The sequence below is a fragment of the Saimiri boliviensis genome, chromosome 2 (assembly GCF_048565385.1).
Source record: "Saimiri boliviensis isolate mSaiBol1 chromosome 2, mSaiBol1.pri, whole genome shotgun sequence".
NCBI classification, from domain to species: domain Eukaryota; kingdom Metazoa; phylum Chordata; class Mammalia; order Primates; family Cebidae; genus Saimiri; species Saimiri boliviensis.
This window is the reverse complement of record NC_133450.1, coordinates 152333970-152352276: the sequence shown is the minus strand read 5'-3', so window position 1 is coordinate 152352276 and position 18307 is coordinate 152333970. Positions and strand designations below refer to the sequence as shown.

The 18307-nt window shown below is 35.5% G+C and overlaps 1 protein-coding gene across 2 annotated transcripts in view; it reads left to right on the top strand.

Annotated features, from left to right (window-relative positions):
- The window catches only part of SMC5 (structural maintenance of chromosomes 5), a 91889-nt gene that overhangs the window by 37147 nt on the left and 36435 nt on the right, over nucleotides 1-18307 (top strand). For both annotated transcript variants that reach the window (XM_074394695.1, XM_003935630.4), the window contains exons 9-15: nucleotides 2971-3226; nucleotides 5288-5442; nucleotides 8881-8994; nucleotides 13703-13797; nucleotides 14420-14552; nucleotides 17795-17968; nucleotides 18076-18245. In XM_074394695.1, coding sequence (XP_074250796.1) covers nucleotides 2971-3226; nucleotides 5288-5442; nucleotides 8881-8994; nucleotides 13703-13797; nucleotides 14420-14552; nucleotides 17795-17968; nucleotides 18076-18245 — 1097 coding nt within the window. The remainder of the gene's footprint in view (nucleotides 1-2970; nucleotides 3227-5287; nucleotides 5443-8880; nucleotides 8995-13702; nucleotides 13798-14419; nucleotides 14553-17794; nucleotides 17969-18075; nucleotides 18246-18307) is intronic.

Genomic DNA, 18307 nt, shown 5'->3' with positions numbered 1-18307 from the left:
GGAAATGGTGACCAGAATTATAGAAATAACGTTTTTCAGAAGTGGTATGATTTGGGGAGCTTTATGATCTATAACATAACCCTCCTCAGCCCCCTTTTTCTGTTCAGTAGGCAGATGGCTGAGGAAAGGTTAAGGAAAAGATGATTGAAGTTGAAGTAAGGGAACACAGAGGCCAAAGAGTTACATTGATTTTCCATAGATATGTTGAAGTCACATGATGACAGGCCTAATGATGGAGAAAGGAAGACAATTAATCAGGTGCCAAAGTCATCCCTGAATGGATGAGGTTGGGGAGGATTTTCAGCGAGCTGGTTAACATAGCAACAAGGGTAATGGGTGACAAAGCCTGATCCCATAGTCTATAGAGGAACCAAAGTGGGACTCAATTAAAGGAGGAAGGAGTACAGTGGCAATTAATGAGGACACCCTCCTCACCTCTGTGTCCTGAAATAATGGGTTATGTCAGGAAAAGGTCACCGCTTGAGAGGGATCTAGGGAGAACAAGTGTCTTCTAGAAATAGCCAAGTTTCCACTAGAGCAAGAAGAGGGATCATTCAGAGAAATTGCAGATATAGAGCAGTATGGGGACAGTATCCTAGTGAAGGTGGGTGATCTAAGAGGTTTAGACCTACTTTACCTGAGCTAAACATGGGTATTAGTCATGGTAGGACTAATGGGATTAGTCATGGTAATTTCTTGGATGAAGGTGACAAATGAGTTAGTGTTCAGAAAACTTAACTGAAAGGTAAGGGATCATAGGGCTGCTTTTCAGTTCTTCAGGTCAGTATCAGACAAAGACCTCCTCTTGATACAACTTTATATGGTAGGCCAGTGATTTTCAGTAGTTTGGTGGTCTCTCTTTTGCTGGGATTGCAAAGGTTCTGTTTGTTAAATTTCTTGTCCCTTTTTCATGAACTTGGACATCCTCATGTGTTTAGCAATTCTTAATTCTATATTGTCATCTGTGATATGCCCATTTATTTTCCTGAATCCCTTGGACTTCCTATTATCTACTTTCTTTTATGCCCGTTGAACGTTGTTAATGTTCAGTGACAGACACGTATCTTAATTTTTTCAGATATATTTTCTCTTGCTTCTGTATGTTTGGTTATAGTAGAGAAGATTTGGGGATATGTGCATTTTGTTACTGCCAAAGCTGAATTTTTAGAAAGAAAAAATCAGTACCCATATTTCAACAGAAGATGGGATAAAATGTGGGATATCCATATCACAGGACATGATACACAAGATGTTAAAATCCCGTTTTGTCAGAACATGAGGGAAAATGAGAAACTGCTCTCAATGTATTTTTAGTGATGCCATTTAGTAAAAAGAATATATATTCTACAGGAGATATAGGTAGGCATTAAAATGTAATAGTTTACTGAGGCAGGCAGATCACTTGAGGCCAGGAGTTTGAGACCAGCCTGGCCAATATGGTGAAAACCCAGCTCTACTAAAAATACAAAAACTAGCCGGGCGTGGTGGTATACACCTGTGGTAGCTACTCGGGAGCCCGAGGCACAAGAATCATTTGAACCCAGATTGCAGTGAACCAAAATGGCACCACTGCACTCCAACCTGGGCTATAGAGCGAGACTCTGTCTCAAAAAAAAAAAGTAAAAGTTTAAGGACATTAAGATTATAAGTTATTTTTTTAGTTATAAGTCTCTGTATTTTCCATAATGAATACATTATAACTTTTATAATGAGGAAGGAGAGGGAGTAAATCTGACGTGGGAATAAAGCCAGCTAATAAACATACTATGTGATGTGTTAAATTTATCTATTTTAATACAAAACTCTAATTGAAAAAATAAATTGGATATATAAGTGTATATTGTTTATATGTGTGTGAGTTAAAATATTAACTCTGTCTTAGGTAGACCATGGTTTTGATAAAAATTTCACTGACATCAAATAGCTGGTTTTAAAAACATAATTTACCTTGAATATAAGTCAAGAAATCTAAGCATATAGATTGATAATTAAAATCTCACCATATTAATCTGAAGTATTGGTAGAAACTATTTCCATTGGAAGAAAATAGTCTATTTCTGTTTCAAATTACAGGTTGAGTATCTCTTATTCAAAATACTTGGGACCGAAAGTGTTTGGATCTCAGATATTTTCAGTTTGGAATGTTTGCATATACATAATGAGATATCTTGAGAATACGACCCAAGTCTAAACACAAAATTCATTTATGTTTCATATACACCTTATACACATAGTCTGAAGGTAATTTTAAATGATGTTTTTAATAATTTTGTGTATGAACCGAAGTTTGTATATGTTAAATGTCAGGAAATAAAGGTGTCAACATCTCAGCCACCCATGTGGATGATCTGTGTTTGATGACATCACCATCATTCCTGACTCTGAATTTATATGCTATTCATAAACAATCATTTTTAAATACTTGCACATAAATACTTAGCAGTACAAAGTGACATACAACTAATACAGTGAAAAAATAATGTGTTCTGGGTAACTTGTGGTGTCATGTCAGCACTAAAAAATTTTCAGATTTTGGAGAATTTTGGATTTGTGATTTTTGGATTAGGGATATTCAACCTGTAACAGGGTGACTTGTAATCTTTATTATTTATGGAAACTGTATCACATATGCCACATGACTGTTTTAATTTTGGTCTTCCTTCCTATAAATACTTAGAAATCTGTTTGGCTTTTTAAGTATTTTGTTTATTAAGGAAATATTTAATTAGTGTTAATTATATACTGAGCACCACTTAAAGTATTTGAGATACATTAGTGAATGTGTAAAACAAAGATACAGATAGTCTGGTAGAACCGGTAATGTGCTAGTCCAATTCACTAACAGGGCACCTTTTAGTGAAGAAAACACCTATGTTAGTTTGATTGTTTGCATTTTAAAAACTAGATTACTGTGAAAGTCTTATCAGCAGAAAAACAATCTCAAGTACTAACCTGCTTTTGTTTTATTAGATTGAAGAACTTCAGCAGGCTTTAACAGTAAAGCAAAATGAAGAGCATGACCGACAGAGGAGAATAAGTAATACCCGCAAAATGATAGAGGATTTACAAAACGAACTGAAGTCCACAGAAAACTGCGAGAATCTTCAGCCCCAGATTGATGCCATTACAAATGATCTGAGACGGATTCAGGATGAAAAGGCATTATGTGAAGGCGAGATAATTGATAAGCGAAGAGAGAGGGAAACTCTAGAGAAGGAGAAAAAGAGTAAGTTTTCATAAAGTTAGAATGAAATGTTTATAAAATGGACATATATTTCTATTGATGGGCTGCTTTCTTCCCATGGTAATTGTTTCTATAAAATGTTCAAGTTGCCTTGTTGAGGAAGCTCAACTCAGTTCTTCCAATTTCATACCCTAATTACCCACATCTATTGTGTACTGTAATTTGCCGTGATAACTGACCACTGTCTTCTGTCAGATTATAGCAGTTGATTTAATTCTCTGTAAATGCTTAGCTTTATTTTCTTTACAAAGTCACTCATTATTACTCATATCAAATTTAAGCTGTTTATTCTAACCTTCATAACCTTCTGTTAGCTGAGTTCCTTAAACCTGTTCAATTTCAGCTTTGGTTTTCTTTTTTGTAGACCATGTGGATAGATCTTTAGTATTTTTTGGAAAGGGATTTTATATTCTGTCTGCTCACTGTAGATGACTAAAATCAGAAAAAAAAAAATATGTGTTTATCAAAGTACTAGATGTGTATGGCAAAAAAAAAAAAAAAAAAAAACTAGAAGGGTGGCACAACCCCCCCCTTTTTTTTAACCCCCAGAGCCAATCAAGAATAAGCACTTTATACTCTTTTAGTGGATATTTTTCTTTTCTTTTCTTTTCTTTTTCCTGAGATGAAGTCTCGCTCTGTTACCCAGGCTGGAGTGCAATGGTGTGATCTCAGCTCACGGCAACCTCCGCCTCAGCTGGGTTCAAGCAATTCTCCTGCCTCAGCCTCTCGAGTAGCTGAGATTATAGGCATGCGCCACCACACTCGGCTAATTTTTTATTTTTAGTAGAGACGGGGTTTCACCATGTTAGCCAGGCTGGTCTCGAACTCCTGACCTCAGGTGATTCGCCCTCCTCGGCCTTCCGAAGTGCTGAGATTAGAGGTGTGAGCCACCATGCCCTCTCAGCAGATATTTTTCTAGTAGTCTTTCATATATATTTATCATATTCTTATTTCACTGTTGCTTGAACATTATCTTTTCATATTTACTCTAGATGTAGATTTTACCTTAGACATCCCTATTATAATTCTTCAAATAAGATTAATATTGATTTTTATTATTATAAATAAGATACATATCTTTTTTTGGTCATTTAACAATTTGTCAGTATTGCTTGACTCTACACTTAGTAAGCTCTAAATACTAGTATTCCTCCCATCCTTGCTTGTTACTTTCCTCCCTTCTCACATTCTAAATTTTCTCATTTATACTCTGGTTTTTATTTTTGCAAGGCTGAATACATTTGTATTTGCGTTTTATGTGCTCTTTTTATGGGTTAATTCTAGAAGTATAGAAATACTACTTATTGTTTATTAAACTTCCTTATAGCTGAACCAAGTAGTGCGTTATAATTAAATTTCTCTTCATTGATTTTTTAAATTTACTTTAGCATTTCCTTAAATTGAAGAGGAAAAAAAAAGCTGTCTTATCAGGCATTCTCTTGAATTGCATAGCATTCTGTCCTCCTTCCATCTAAATTGGTTCTTCTTGAGGCCTGCATGGTTACCATTTGTAATTTCTGTCATGCCCTTTCCATGTTATAAACCTATTCCCGAATTCCATGTCTCATTTTCTTACATCATGCCGTTATTTTGTTGGAGTACATTTTCAGGTAACCTCAAGAAGAGATATTTGGGAATTAATTTCAGAGTCTTTGCACCCTTGAAAATATCCTTATTTCATCCTCCCCCACTTTTTTTTAGTTTTGTTGTATATGCAATTCTAGGACGAAAATACTAATTTTTCTCCCAGAATTTTGAAGGCGTATTGCCATTTGTCTTCTGATAAGAAATCTAGTGTTTTTCTTAGGGGTTTTTTTTTTTTTGGTAGGTTACCTGTTGGATAGTTTCAGGATCATATTTTTCCCAGGTGTTTGGACATTTTAGAATGATTTATTCAGGTCACATCTTTTCCATTATGTGGAGTACTTGCTGAGTAGTGTTTGTAACCTTTAGATCTAGGGTATTCTTTTGTATTATTATTAGTTTATTTCACTATTTAAAATTTTCAGAGAAATAAGACTTTGTTTTCTTTTCCAATTTTAGGTGTGGACGATCATATTGTACGTTTTGACAATCTTATGAATCAGAAGGAAGATAAGTTAAGACAGAGATTTCGTGACACATATGATGCCGTTTTATGGCTAAGAAATAACAGAGACAAATTTAAACAAAGAGTCTGTGAACCCATAATGCTCACGGTAAGAAACTGTTCATGTTAGTAGTATTTGTTTTATTATTGTAATCATTATAGATTTTTGTTTTAAGACTTTTTAGTCCCAGTAATACCCTGGATTTACATTATCAGACTTGCTGGATCTGGCATACTGCTGAATCCATACATGAGCTTTTTAAAGGTCCCCTAATCAATGAGGGTGATAACTGTCATAAAACCTGGGTTTTTTTTTTTTTTCTAGAAAGAGGTATAAAATGGCAACTTACTGACTTAGAATCATGTAGAAAATTAGTTTGGTTAGCTGGTTTCTTTTGGCACGTGTTACTAGATTATAACAGGCATTCGATTAAAACCTGCTGAAGAGGTAGAAAACTGCTGTGAATATGTTAATTAAAGGAGCAAATCTAAGAGGATAGGCAAGAAAATCACCTGCTACAAAGAAAGGGCATTCTGAGGATTTTGAAAATGAAAACAATACTTTATTGACATCATAAAATATTTGATAGCTTTTATTGATTGCAGGTCATCAAGAATAGGTGAAGCTGTATTCAGTAAATCATCTAGTGAAGTGTAGCCATGGATTTACTAGGATGATTGCCATTTAAACTATTTAAAATAGTAAGTTTGGCTGCATAAAAGGATGAAAGAGTAAAAAATTAACATTCTTTGGTAATAACATGGTGAAACCTCATATCATTTAAAATATAAAAATTAGCTGTGCATGGTGGCATGTACCTGAAGTCCCAGCTACTTGGGAGGCTGAGGCAGGGGAATTGCTTGAACTGGGAGGTGGAGGCTGCAGTGATCTGAGATCATGCCACTGCACTCCAGTTTGGATAATAGAACGAGATTCCATCTTAAAAAAAATAAATAAGGAAATAAACAAATCTTCCCTAAGGATATTAGGGAAACCTCCAAACTGTGAATGCAATAGAGTGTGTGTTACACTTGGAAAAAAATGTAAATAAGTCACTACTGGAACCACAGAAACTGGCCAGTGACCAAAATGACCCCTACTTGTGTGACTTCCTTGAGACTCATTACCTGTTGAGCAGGTGAAGTCCATAAAATAATTGAAATGCCATGTAAACCCGTTTATATAAGCTGGGAGCCTTGGAATCTGACATGGCAGAGTATTTCTGATATAAACACCTTGGGGCCAGGAGTGGTGGCTTATGTCTATAATTCCAACACTTTGGGAGGCCGAGGCAGGAGGATCACTTGAGTCCAGGGGTTTGATACCAGCCTAGGCAACATAGTGAAATCCTGTTTCTACCAAAAAAAAAAAAAAAAAAAAATTAATTAGCTGGTCATGGTGGCATGCACCTGTAGTCCTAGCAACTCAGGATGCTGACGTGAGAGGATTGCTTGAGCCTGGGAGGTTGAGGCTGCAGTGAACCATGATAACACCACTGCACTCAGCCTGGGCAACACAGAGTGAGACCTGTCTCAAAAAAAACAAACAAAAAACCACCCTGGGAGAATGTGATCATGAGAGCTAAGTCCTTGACTGGCTTATATATAACTATATATTTTTTTAAATGATGACTTTCTGTGGTAATTTTGGGGTTACTTTTACCTTTTCTGTAAGTTATAGTAAATATCCACATACATTTTCTTTTATTCCTATCATTTCTTCCAATAATGTAATTTAGTATCTGTCCCCCTACCCCCAAAAAATTGTGAAACATTAGACTCAGTGTTTATAGTGTTTATACCTGGATGATGGTTTCATGTAGTTTTAATTTTTGTGTGTGTGTATCTGTTTCCTCATTTTTCTATACCGATTGATATTCTATAATTTAAAATAGAGAGGAATATTGGCCAACATTTATGTAACAAGAACTATGCTATTTTAATTGTATTGTCTCTTAATGCACATTTAGTTCTATGAGGTATAAACTGTTTTACTCTGTCTTACAGATTAAAGTAATGAAAACTTTCTGAGATTTAAGTAGTATATGAGCAAGATCAAGCATATGATTTGAAAGGACATCTGTCTGACTTCAGAGCCCTAGCTCTTAGCTAGTTTGCTTTGTAATAGATTATAGTACATAAATACCTCTCCTTTCATTATTTTTTCAAGAAAACTGATTCCCATGTTTTGGAAATTATCAGTCTCTCCTCTAAAATTCCATAGATAGTACTTTTTATATTTATACACTTTTGTTAGTGGGAGTTTTATCATGCTCTGCTTTGAACATACTTATTCATGTACAATAAATAATAGATTATACACTTCCTGAAGTAGCTTTTTCCCTAACCTATCTTAGTATTTTCCATAACGTTGAGCCTCACATGCAGGATTGTCTAATTCATATTTTTACTTTATCTTACTTTTTAGAGACAATTTCACTTTGTCACCCAGGATGGAGTGCAGTGTCACAATCATAGCATACTGTAGCCTGAAACTCCTGGGCTTAAGCAATCTTCCCACCTCAATCTCCCTGAGTAGCACCATCACACCTGGCTAATTTTTTTTATTTTTGTTTTTTGTAGCGACAGGGTCACACTTTGTTTCCCGGGCTGCTCTCGAACTTCTGGTTTCAAGCGTTACCGTCCTGTCTTGGCCTCCCAAAGTGTTGGGGTTATCAGTGCTACCATGCTGGGCCCAGTTAATGTTTTTTTTTTAAAATAGATCAATAGTTGGGAACAGTGGCTCACACCTGTAATCCTGGCACTTTGGGAGGCCATGGTGTGTGGATCGTTGGATGTTAGGAGTTCGAGACCAGCCTGGCCAACGTGATGAAACCCTGTCTCTACTAAAAATATGAAAATTAGCTGGGTGTGATGACAGATGCCTGTAGTTGCAGCTACTTGGGAGGCTGAGGCGTGAGAATTGCTTGAACCCAGGAGGCAGAGGTTGCAGTGAGCTGAGATCGTGCCATTGTACTCCAGCCTCAGTGACAGAGTCTCTGTCTCAAAATATAAAAAATAAAAAAATTAAGTAAAATAGATCAATAAGATTATGTTCTGCTGATGCAAACTTCAGATTTCTCTTGAAGGCGAAATTAAGCCATAGTGGGTTTTTTCCATTAGTTTTTAAAGTTTTATTCACTTCTTTGTGTTTTGGTACCTATCAGTTATTCCATCTATGAAATTCTCTGGAAGATTAAGAAAAATATGAAAAGTTGAGGGAAAGATAAGAAATGTTTATACTCAAGTCACAATCTGAGACTGAAATATTTTCAATGAATTGACTAGAAAGGAACTAAAGTTATTTCTTAGGGTAGTATAAAAATCAGTACGCATCAAGTACTGTTCAAATCTTAGCTTTTTTTTTAAACTATGTACTGTATTGGTTGTTTCTGGGTAATGGATTAGATGTTTTAAAGTAACTCTGATTCCAGGTTGTTCTTCCCTTTTCTCAAGTATTACAATCTAATTAAATAAATCCAATTTTAATATAAACATGTTTTAATAATCAGTTGGGTTTCATGAAATTCTGCTTTTGTTTGTTTAGATCAATATGAAAGATAATAAAAATGCCAAATATATTGAAAATCATATTCCATCAAATGACTTGAGAGCCTTTGTATTTGAAAGTCAAGAAGATATGGAGGTTTTCCTCAAAGAGGCAAGTACTAAACAATGTAACGCTTTGATTTACTTATCACTTATCTTTTAGTGCTTGAAGTTTTAACTTCACGAGAGCAAAAAATGATAGCTAATTTTACTGCCAGTTCACTCTCATGCAAAGTCACTCAGTTTTGTTCATTTATTTCCTATTTATGGCATTGTGGGGCAATTTACTTACTTGGTTAAAGTAAACCAGCCCATAATATTCCATTTGGAACATATTTTGAAATTATCATTTGAAATTAATATGAAGAGTAATTCTATCATGTTTTAAGGAAAAAAAAAAACAATGATGGACCTTTGGTCTTGGACATCCTTATTTTGAAAATGTATTGGAATGAACTCAGTTTTCCCTTGAAAGGAAAATCAGTACGATGTTGCTTATTAATACAAATAAAAATTCTTTAAAAAGAATGAGAACCCTGTATTTAGCCAGAGAAAAGCCAGTGTCCAAGAATCTAACCACTGAAAGACAATATGACTTAGTAGTTAAGAATGTATACTTTGTAGCTGGGCTACCAAGATTTGAAATCTGGCTTTATTTCTAACTTGGGCAAGTTGCCTAAGTGTTTTTTGTCTATAAAATGGAGGGTAGCATTATCTACTTCAAAAGATGGTTATAAGGATTAAGTCAGTTAATAAATGTAAAGGTGCTTATAACAGTGCTTATTAGCTATTATTATTGTTATATACCTACATAACATGTAGTATAATATTGTTAGCTATATATGATATTCTTAAATATATGGTTAGCTATATGTTGTATTGTCTGTAAGACTTCTTACTCCTTTTGCATATGTCTTCTGTTTCTTTAAAAAGCTTATAAAGGTTACGTTTAGATTTGTTTTGTGTATGCCTTATTTAAACAACTTTGTTAATTGGTCTAAGTGAGGAGAGGATTCTGAATCAGCTCAAGTGGTCCTCTGTTTCTCTGGTGCACAAGTACTTGGAAGGATTCTTTTTTTTTTTTTTTTTTTTTTTTTGAGACGGAGTTTCGCTCTTGTTACCCAGGCTGGAGTGCAATGGCACGATCTCGGCTCACTGCAACCTCCGCCTCCTGGGTTCAGGCAATTCTCCTGCCTCAGCCTCCTGAGTAGCTGGGATTACAGGCACGCACCACCATGCCCAGCTGATTTTTTGTATTTTTAGTAGAAACGGGGTTTCACCATGTTGACCAGGATGGTTTCGATCTCTTGACCTCGTGATCCACCCGCCTCAGCCTCCCAAAGTGCTGGGATTACAGGCTTGAGCCACCGCGCCCGGCCTGGAAGGATTCTTAACTTGCTTTGGCTCTTATATTGCCCTACTTCTGGTTTGGGAGTTGGCAAGGTATATGAACATAAAGGTGACTGGATAAAAAGGTTGGATATATAAAATTATAAAATGGACCCAGAAAGTTAAAAATTTGTGTATGTTAGAGCTATTTAAGCCTAACCAGTGATTCATCCATCTGATGTCAGAGCTCAGTTGCTTTGCTTGGGTTACATGTCTTTAAGACATGATATGTGGGGTAAAGGGCATGCAGCCAGGTGTAATTAAATGATTTCTATTTAGCAAATGGCCAGCCTAGCCTGTACGGAGTACTTTTCCTTGTGTCGGAAACTCACTGCGCCTCTGCACTGAGGATTTAAACCATATGTTGATGATACAAAATAGATTCCTAATAATTTGACCTGTATTTTTTTTTCTTGTGTTGTAACAACTTTCCATAACTGCTCATCAGATAGAACCAGAACTTTCTTATCTATGACTTTTTGTGTGTATATTTTAAGCTTTAAGATTTATTCTATATAACCTTTTCCTGTAATATCTATTAGAATACCATTTCCCATCCTTCAGTAACTCACAAATCATCTTCACAATTTTTGCCATTTCTGCGTACTATCATGTGCAACCATCATAATTTTTGCCAAATCTGAGTACTACCTGTGGTATTATTTCTTGTTTCTCTTTCAGTCACCTAACTTTTTGTTACTCAAACAAAATCTTCTGAAAGGAAATACATTATTACAAAGTTAGAAAACGAGTAATAGGCCAGGTACAGTAGCTCATGCCTCTAATCCCAGCACTTTGGGTGGCTGAGGTGGGTGGATCACTTGAGATCAGGAGTTTGAGACCAGCCTGGCCAACGTGACAAAACCCCATCTCTGCTATGAATACAAAAAAATACAAAAACTAACCAGGTGAGGTGTGCACCTGTAGTCCCACCCACTTGGGAGGCTGAGGCAGGAAAGAATTACTTGAACCTGGGAGGTGGAGGCTGGCATGAACCGAGATTGTGCCACTACACTGCAGCCTGGGGGACAGAGCGAGACTCCATCTCAAAAAAAAAAAAAAAGAAAGAAAAGAAATAATATACATAACAATAAGACAACAAAAGCAGTGTTAGTAAATTCTTTATCATTGCTTACTGAAAGCAGGTAACAGTAAAAAAAAGATAACGAGTTGAGGACATGCTAACCTCATACTGCAACTTCTCTCCTTGGTATAATTTGAAATACTGAAAAGGAATTGAAGAGAAAATTACTGTCTCACTATGTAATTGTTTTATTTCAAACAATAAATTTTAATAACTTAATGTACCCCATATACTAATATGAGTGATATATTGATTAATGGCCAATATTGTTTCATCTATACCACCACTCTATTTTTTTCTTAACTTATTTTGATACTGTTTCAAACTAACAGAAAAGTTTTAAGAGTAATACATGAAACTTCTGTATCCTATGTCCCAGAGTCACTGATTATCTACATTTAGTCCTATTTGCCTATTGTTTCTCCATTGCAAAGTAAGTTCTGCTATAAGACAACATAGGCATTCTTAAAAATCACTGTGTTGTGCAAATATGTGCAATAAAAACACACAAGACTTAGAAGAAAATGAGGGTAAAGTACAATAAACAAAATTTTCGGCTGGGCATGTTGGTTAATGCCTGTAATTACAACACTTTGGGAGGCCTAGGGAAGTGGATCACTTGAGGCCTGGAGTTCGAGACCAGCCTGGCCAACATGGTGAAACCCCATCTTTACTAAAAATACAAAAATTAGCCAGGCGTGGTGGCACACACCTGTAATCCCAGCTACTCGGAGGCCTGAGGCATGAGAATCACTTGAACCCAGGAGATGGAAGTTTCAGTGAGCTGAAATCGTGCCACTGCATTTCACCCTGGGCAAGAGAGTGAGACTCTCTCTTAAAAAAACAAACAAAAGAAAACAATTTCATCAGTCACACACACAGAAAGATAAACCTATGAAAAATGATGTCATGGTTTTACATGTTAAATTGTTAAGTAATATATAAATACAGTAAGTATGATGCTTTATTTTGAAAAGACCTGAAGTCGGCTTGTGGAAGTGGACATTGGATGACTTGTTCAGCTTGTGGGTTAGTGTGTTGTGATTAAAGCAATTAATTAAGCAATTAAAATCTTTTTTTTTTTTTGAGATGGAATTTCACTCTTATCACCCAGGCTGGAGTGCAGTGGCACAATCTCGACTCATTGTAACCTCCGCCTCCTAGGTTCAAGTGATCTCCTGCCTCAGCCTCTCAAGTAGCTGGGATTATAGGCACCCACCACCACACCTAGCTAGCTAATTTTTTGTGTGTTTTTAGTAGAGACAGGGTTTTGCCATGTTGGCCAGTCTGGTCTCGATCTCCTGACCTCAGGTGATCTCCCCACCTCGGTCTCCCAAAGTGCTGGGATTACAGGCATGAGCCATCACACCCAGCCAGTAATTTTTTATTATCTTCTGGAATTCTGGGTAATACTGTAGAGACTGGATTCAGTTGTCTTCCAAAGAGACTAGAAGAAGGCAGTTAACTTAGCTGAACTTAAACTGCAACTCTGTCTCTCGAGCAATGGACAGCAACTGAAGTCTCCATTCAGTGGGTTTTTGTTGTTGTTGTTGTTTTAGCCTTCCACTTGCTGCTTTCCTCCATTTCCCTGGAAATTTCCCATGCATTCATAGTTTGTGGGGCAGCCAAGGATTTAGATGGGTGTTTTATGCAGATTTTGAGGCTTCTCACTTTGCAGTCTCCTTCTTCCAAGAATTTACCCTCTCAGTTTACAGTAATTCTAGTCACCCCAAACTCCATCCTTCCATCTTATGATTTCTCCAGCCACAAAGACTGCAGCTTTCTACCAGAATTCTGTCTCCACTTCTGATATTCCAAATTGGAGAATGTCCCCAAGCCACAAGCCACATAAACAAAAATCTCACCTACTGCTATTCTTAGCTTTCAGATGTCAACTCCCTTCCAGCTCCTTCCTTTTGTCCATCTCCAGTGCCTTAAAATAATTGTTTCTAAAATTTTGGCCAGAGTTTATAATCACTGTTAGTAGAAAAGTTAGTTCAATACAAGATAATCTGCCAAATAAAGTAAGCATAACTATCTCCCTTCTGTATTATTTTGAAGTAATTCCCAGATAGTCTGTTTCACCTGAAAATATTTTGATATGTATCTATATAAGAAGTGGACTGTTTTTAATATCACAGTAAAAAAATTTATTCTAAGTAACATCTAATATGCAGTGTTCAAATTTTTTATCCATCCCATGAATGCCAGTAGGAATATGGTAACTTTGTAAATATATGGTAATTAAAATATATTTAATGACCATATATTCTCTTTATATATATATATATAAATTAAAAGAGAATATATGGTAATTAAAATAATATTTTCTTTTCCCTATATTCAGGTTCGTGACAATAAAAAATTAAGAGTAAATGCTGTTATTGCTCCCAAGAGTTCATATGCAGACAGAGCACCGTCAAGATCTTTGAATGAACTTAAGTAAGTCTTGAAAATATTGACTTATTTAAATATTGAATTAACATTCATTGTCACATAAATAAGCTGTTACAAGCTGTATTCCTTGTAGGATCTCTACTTAAGTCAAATGTTAGGAAAAATTTAGGCACAGGACTATGATACAGTTAGCATACAGTGAGTGTGATGTGGTATGATGTTTCAAATCTGTAGAACAATATTGCACTATTTAATAAAAGATACTATTAATGCCTTGTCTTACAGTTTTTACAAAAAAAAGATACTAGTTGGTTAGTTATTGGGAAAATGAAATGATAAACTATCACTTATAATATGAAAATAATTTCCAGAAGGATTAAATGTAAAAATTGTCACTATAAAGTAATTATAAGTAAATATCTTAATTCAGAATATAACTAAACATTCGAAACATAATAGATGAAATTTAAAAAGTAGTTTGTAATCATAAAAAAGCTTAAACTTTTGTGGCAAGTGAGTAAGTCATAAGTGATTTTAAAATAAAAAATGTTGCTGTGTCATTGATGAAATAATGTATGTTTTACTTACTGTTTACTGATGACTTATAAACTCTGATTTTTTTAGCAATATTTTCAGAAGGAAATCTAATCAATACTTTTCCTTTCAGACAATACGGATTTTTTTCTTATTTGAGAGAGTTATTTGATGCACCTGATCCTGTAATGAGTTACCTTTGCTGTCAGTATCATATTCATGAAGTTCCTGTAGGAACTGAAAAGACCAGAGAAAGAATTGAACGGGTAAGTAGTGAATCATGTACTGAATCATGTACCAAAAATGCAGTTTTGTTAAAACTTAGCTAAGGCAAGCAAAATGTGTCCGAATTTAAGTAAGTCTGTTGTTTTCAACGATGGAGAAACTTTGTATTTATTTTCCATATGACATAAAACAGTAACTGTTAACTAATACATTATGAGAGGAGTGATGTGGAATTAACTAGAATAAATAATAATTACATTTAAGGTAATTTAGTAAAGTTAAAACCTGAAAAGAAATACTTGGTAACCTAACCTAATTCTGCTTTACTTGGTAAGCCTATGTTCAAACATTGTATTAATAATAGTTTCGTCTTTTAAATTATTATATGTGAGATTATCTTTAAGACAAATTGTACTTTAGAATGCTAGGCTGGGGTATAAAACTGTTTTTTGTCAACTGTCCTTTACTTAAAACTTGCACTTAAGATTATCTCACCTATGAATGACCACTCATCATAGGATTTTTTTGGCTAGTACATACAGGCACAGAAACTCCTAGTTTCCCTGTTCTGCTAACGCTCTTTGGAATTTTATTCTTACAAGCAATTTTCATGACTCCAAATCATATGCACTTTTATCACAGGCAGAAACAGAAAAGAAATCTCTCAGGCCGGGCGCGGTGGCTCAAGCCTGTAATCCCAGCACTTTGGGAGGCCGAGGCGGGTGGATCACGAGGTCGAGAGATCGAGACCATCCTGGTCAACAAGGTGAAACCCCGTCTCTACTAAAAATACAAAAAGTTAGCTGGGCATGGTGGTGCGTGCCTGTAATCCCAGCTACTTAGGAGGCTGAGGCAGGAGAATTGTCTGAGCCCAGGAGGCAGAGGTTGCGGTGAGCCGAGATCGCGCCATTGCACTCCAGCCTGGGTAACAAGAGCGAAACTCCGTCTCAAAAAAAAAAAAAAAAAAAAAAAAAAGAAATCTCTCCTGGAACAGGTTTTTCCAGTATAAATACCACATTTCTGTATTAATACTGCTTATAAACATCTGGTAACTAATTACAGACCTAACTGCTACTTATAACATTGAATTTATTAGAAAATATGTTTTAAATTTCTAACAACCAGTATATAAATATTCCTAAGATGATTCATTTGGGGCTGCTCTATACTTCAGTAACAGAAAGTAGAAAATTGAGAGCTCATTATCAACCCGTTTTGCAAAAACAGGTTACTTATAATAAGTTGCCTGCCTTTGATTGGAATTATACCTTATTATGGTACTCATTTGCGAAAACCAAAAGTAGACCTCTCCATGTGGAGGAGGGGTAGGCAGGCCTATCTCTGAAAGTAAGGTAAGTGGGACTTCTTTACTAATGCAGAAAGACAATAGAAAAGTTGATAAGGACTTTTAAACTTAACTTTGGGGCAGAAAGGAGCAATTTCTTTACTTGGAAATTTCTTTTCCTTTTTGAACATTGCTTCAAATTGAGTTGTTTCCATGTACTTTTACTGTTGACATGTTTAAGTCACTTAGGGAGCTTTGGCACTGCTGTTTGTACTAGAGAAATAGCTTTGGAATTCATATAATTGATATTAAAAGCGAAATTAATTATCCCCATTTCTTTTTCAGGTGTTTTCACTAATCTTAATCTCTTTGGTTTTATATGCTGCATTTTTTAAATTCTCAAACACATCAGATACTTTGTCGTCCCAGTGCCTAACTCAGTTCTGTGTTGTATATAAATAATTTGATTCTATGCTTTTCAGACATGTATATGCAGGATAACCAAATTATAAAGTATTTCAAACACCTGGTAAAGCCCTTGATATTATCTTAGCTATCTTTCAGAAGATACAAACCTTTATTGAGGAAATTTGCTACCTTTATGTCGTCAGTCCTTCTGTTTAAGGCAGTAATGGCTAGATAACGGCAATATTGGCTGTATCTCTTTCTCAGAATAAAAATGCATTCTTTATGTAGGTTTTGCTTTTATTATTAAGTTTTAACATCTTAGATTCTCTAACAGTATACCCTATGTACGGAATTGTTCTCTCATTAATTTCTGAGTCTCCCTTTGGTTAAATTGTCTGCTGACTTCTTTAGCTTGAGATGTCACTTTTGTGGGAAGTGTCCTTCCTTCACTAACTCTGTAATTTCAACTCCAGTTTAAAACTCATTTTTAGGAAACTTGAGTAGGCTAAAGTCATCCAGTTTTTCCCCTTATTTCAGATTAGTCAGGATTTAAGATTTATATCCTGTTGACCTAGTGTGCTTAAATATGTCTTACCTCTTCACTTAGACTATAAACTTCTGAAAGGAAACAAACCACAATAGTATTATAATAGTATCTAAAGGTTTTTAGAGATTGGAAACAAATCTCTAAATCTAAAATCTTTAATCTAAAAATGCTCTGCATTGCAGCAGCCTACTCTATAAATATACAAAAATAGATCAAAGAATGGTCCGGTTATGGTATTTATAATATATTTTAGTTTATGAAATTTGTGTATAAATTCTTGAGAGACAAGTTCTAAAAAAAATGAAGAAAAGGCTTTGAAATCTACGAAAAAATGTTTCACTTGGTTATTCTTCCCAAATACACAGGAACTAAATATAAGATTATATATCTTTGAACAGTATAACTGAGAGGAGGGGAGAGTAAATGACTTACCCAAGATAACAGTTCAGTGTACTGAGCACCCTTCTCTCCTGGTATCTCTTGCTCCTGGTATCTCTTCTTTAGATGTAACAAGGCTCCAAAACTACTTGGGAGAGTTGTAGCATAGAAGTATAGCTGACTTAGCTAGTTGTACGAGCCACCTGTTCGGAAATTTTGTTGGATAGGTTAAAAAAAATTTGCTGGACACAGTGGCTCACACCTATAATCCTGGCATTTTGGAAAGCCTTAGTGGGAGAATCTCAGAGGCAGGAATTCGAGACCAGCCCCCATAGGAAGCATGGAAAAACCCCATCTCTGCAAAATTTTTTTTTAATTAGCCAGGCCTGGTGGCACGTGCCTGTAGTCCCAGCTACTCAGGAGGCTGAAGTGGGAGGATCACTTGAGCCTGGGAGGTTGAGGGTAGAGTAAGCTGAGATCATGCCACTGCATTCCAGCCTGGGTGACAGAGCAAGACCCTGTCTCAAAAATAAAAATAAAAATGTGTATCTAGTATATTTTGATCTTCCAAAGTTCACTTGGTCTACATTTCTAATTATTTAGTACTTTAAAAATTTATTAATATTAAAGGTGCACTAATACTTGTTTTACATTTTACATTTTAGGTAATACAAGAAACCCGATTAAAACAAATTTATACAGCAGAAGAGAAGTATGTGGTGAAAACTTCTTTTTATTCAAACAAAGTTATTTCTAGTAACACATCTCTAAAAGTAGCCCAGTTTCTCACAGTCACTGTGGACCTAGAGCAAAGAAGACACTTAGAAGAACAGCTAAAGGTTGGTTAATTTGATCTGAATGTTAGAAAAGAGTATTGACTGGATTTCTAATACTTTCACTGGAACAGTTTTTTTAAATATGTTAACAATTTTGAATTATTTTGTAGGAAATTAATAGAAAATTGCAAGCAGTGGAATCAGGGTTGATTGCCTTACGTGAAACTAGCAAACACCTGGAGCACAAAGACAATGAACTTAGACAAAAGAAGAAGGAGCTTCTTGAGAGAAAAACGAAGAAAAGACAACTGGAACAAAAAATTAGTTCCAAACTAGGAAGGTATCTTTTAGCCTATTCATGGGGACAGAGCACAAAGTGCTCTAGGGGAGAATATTAATTTT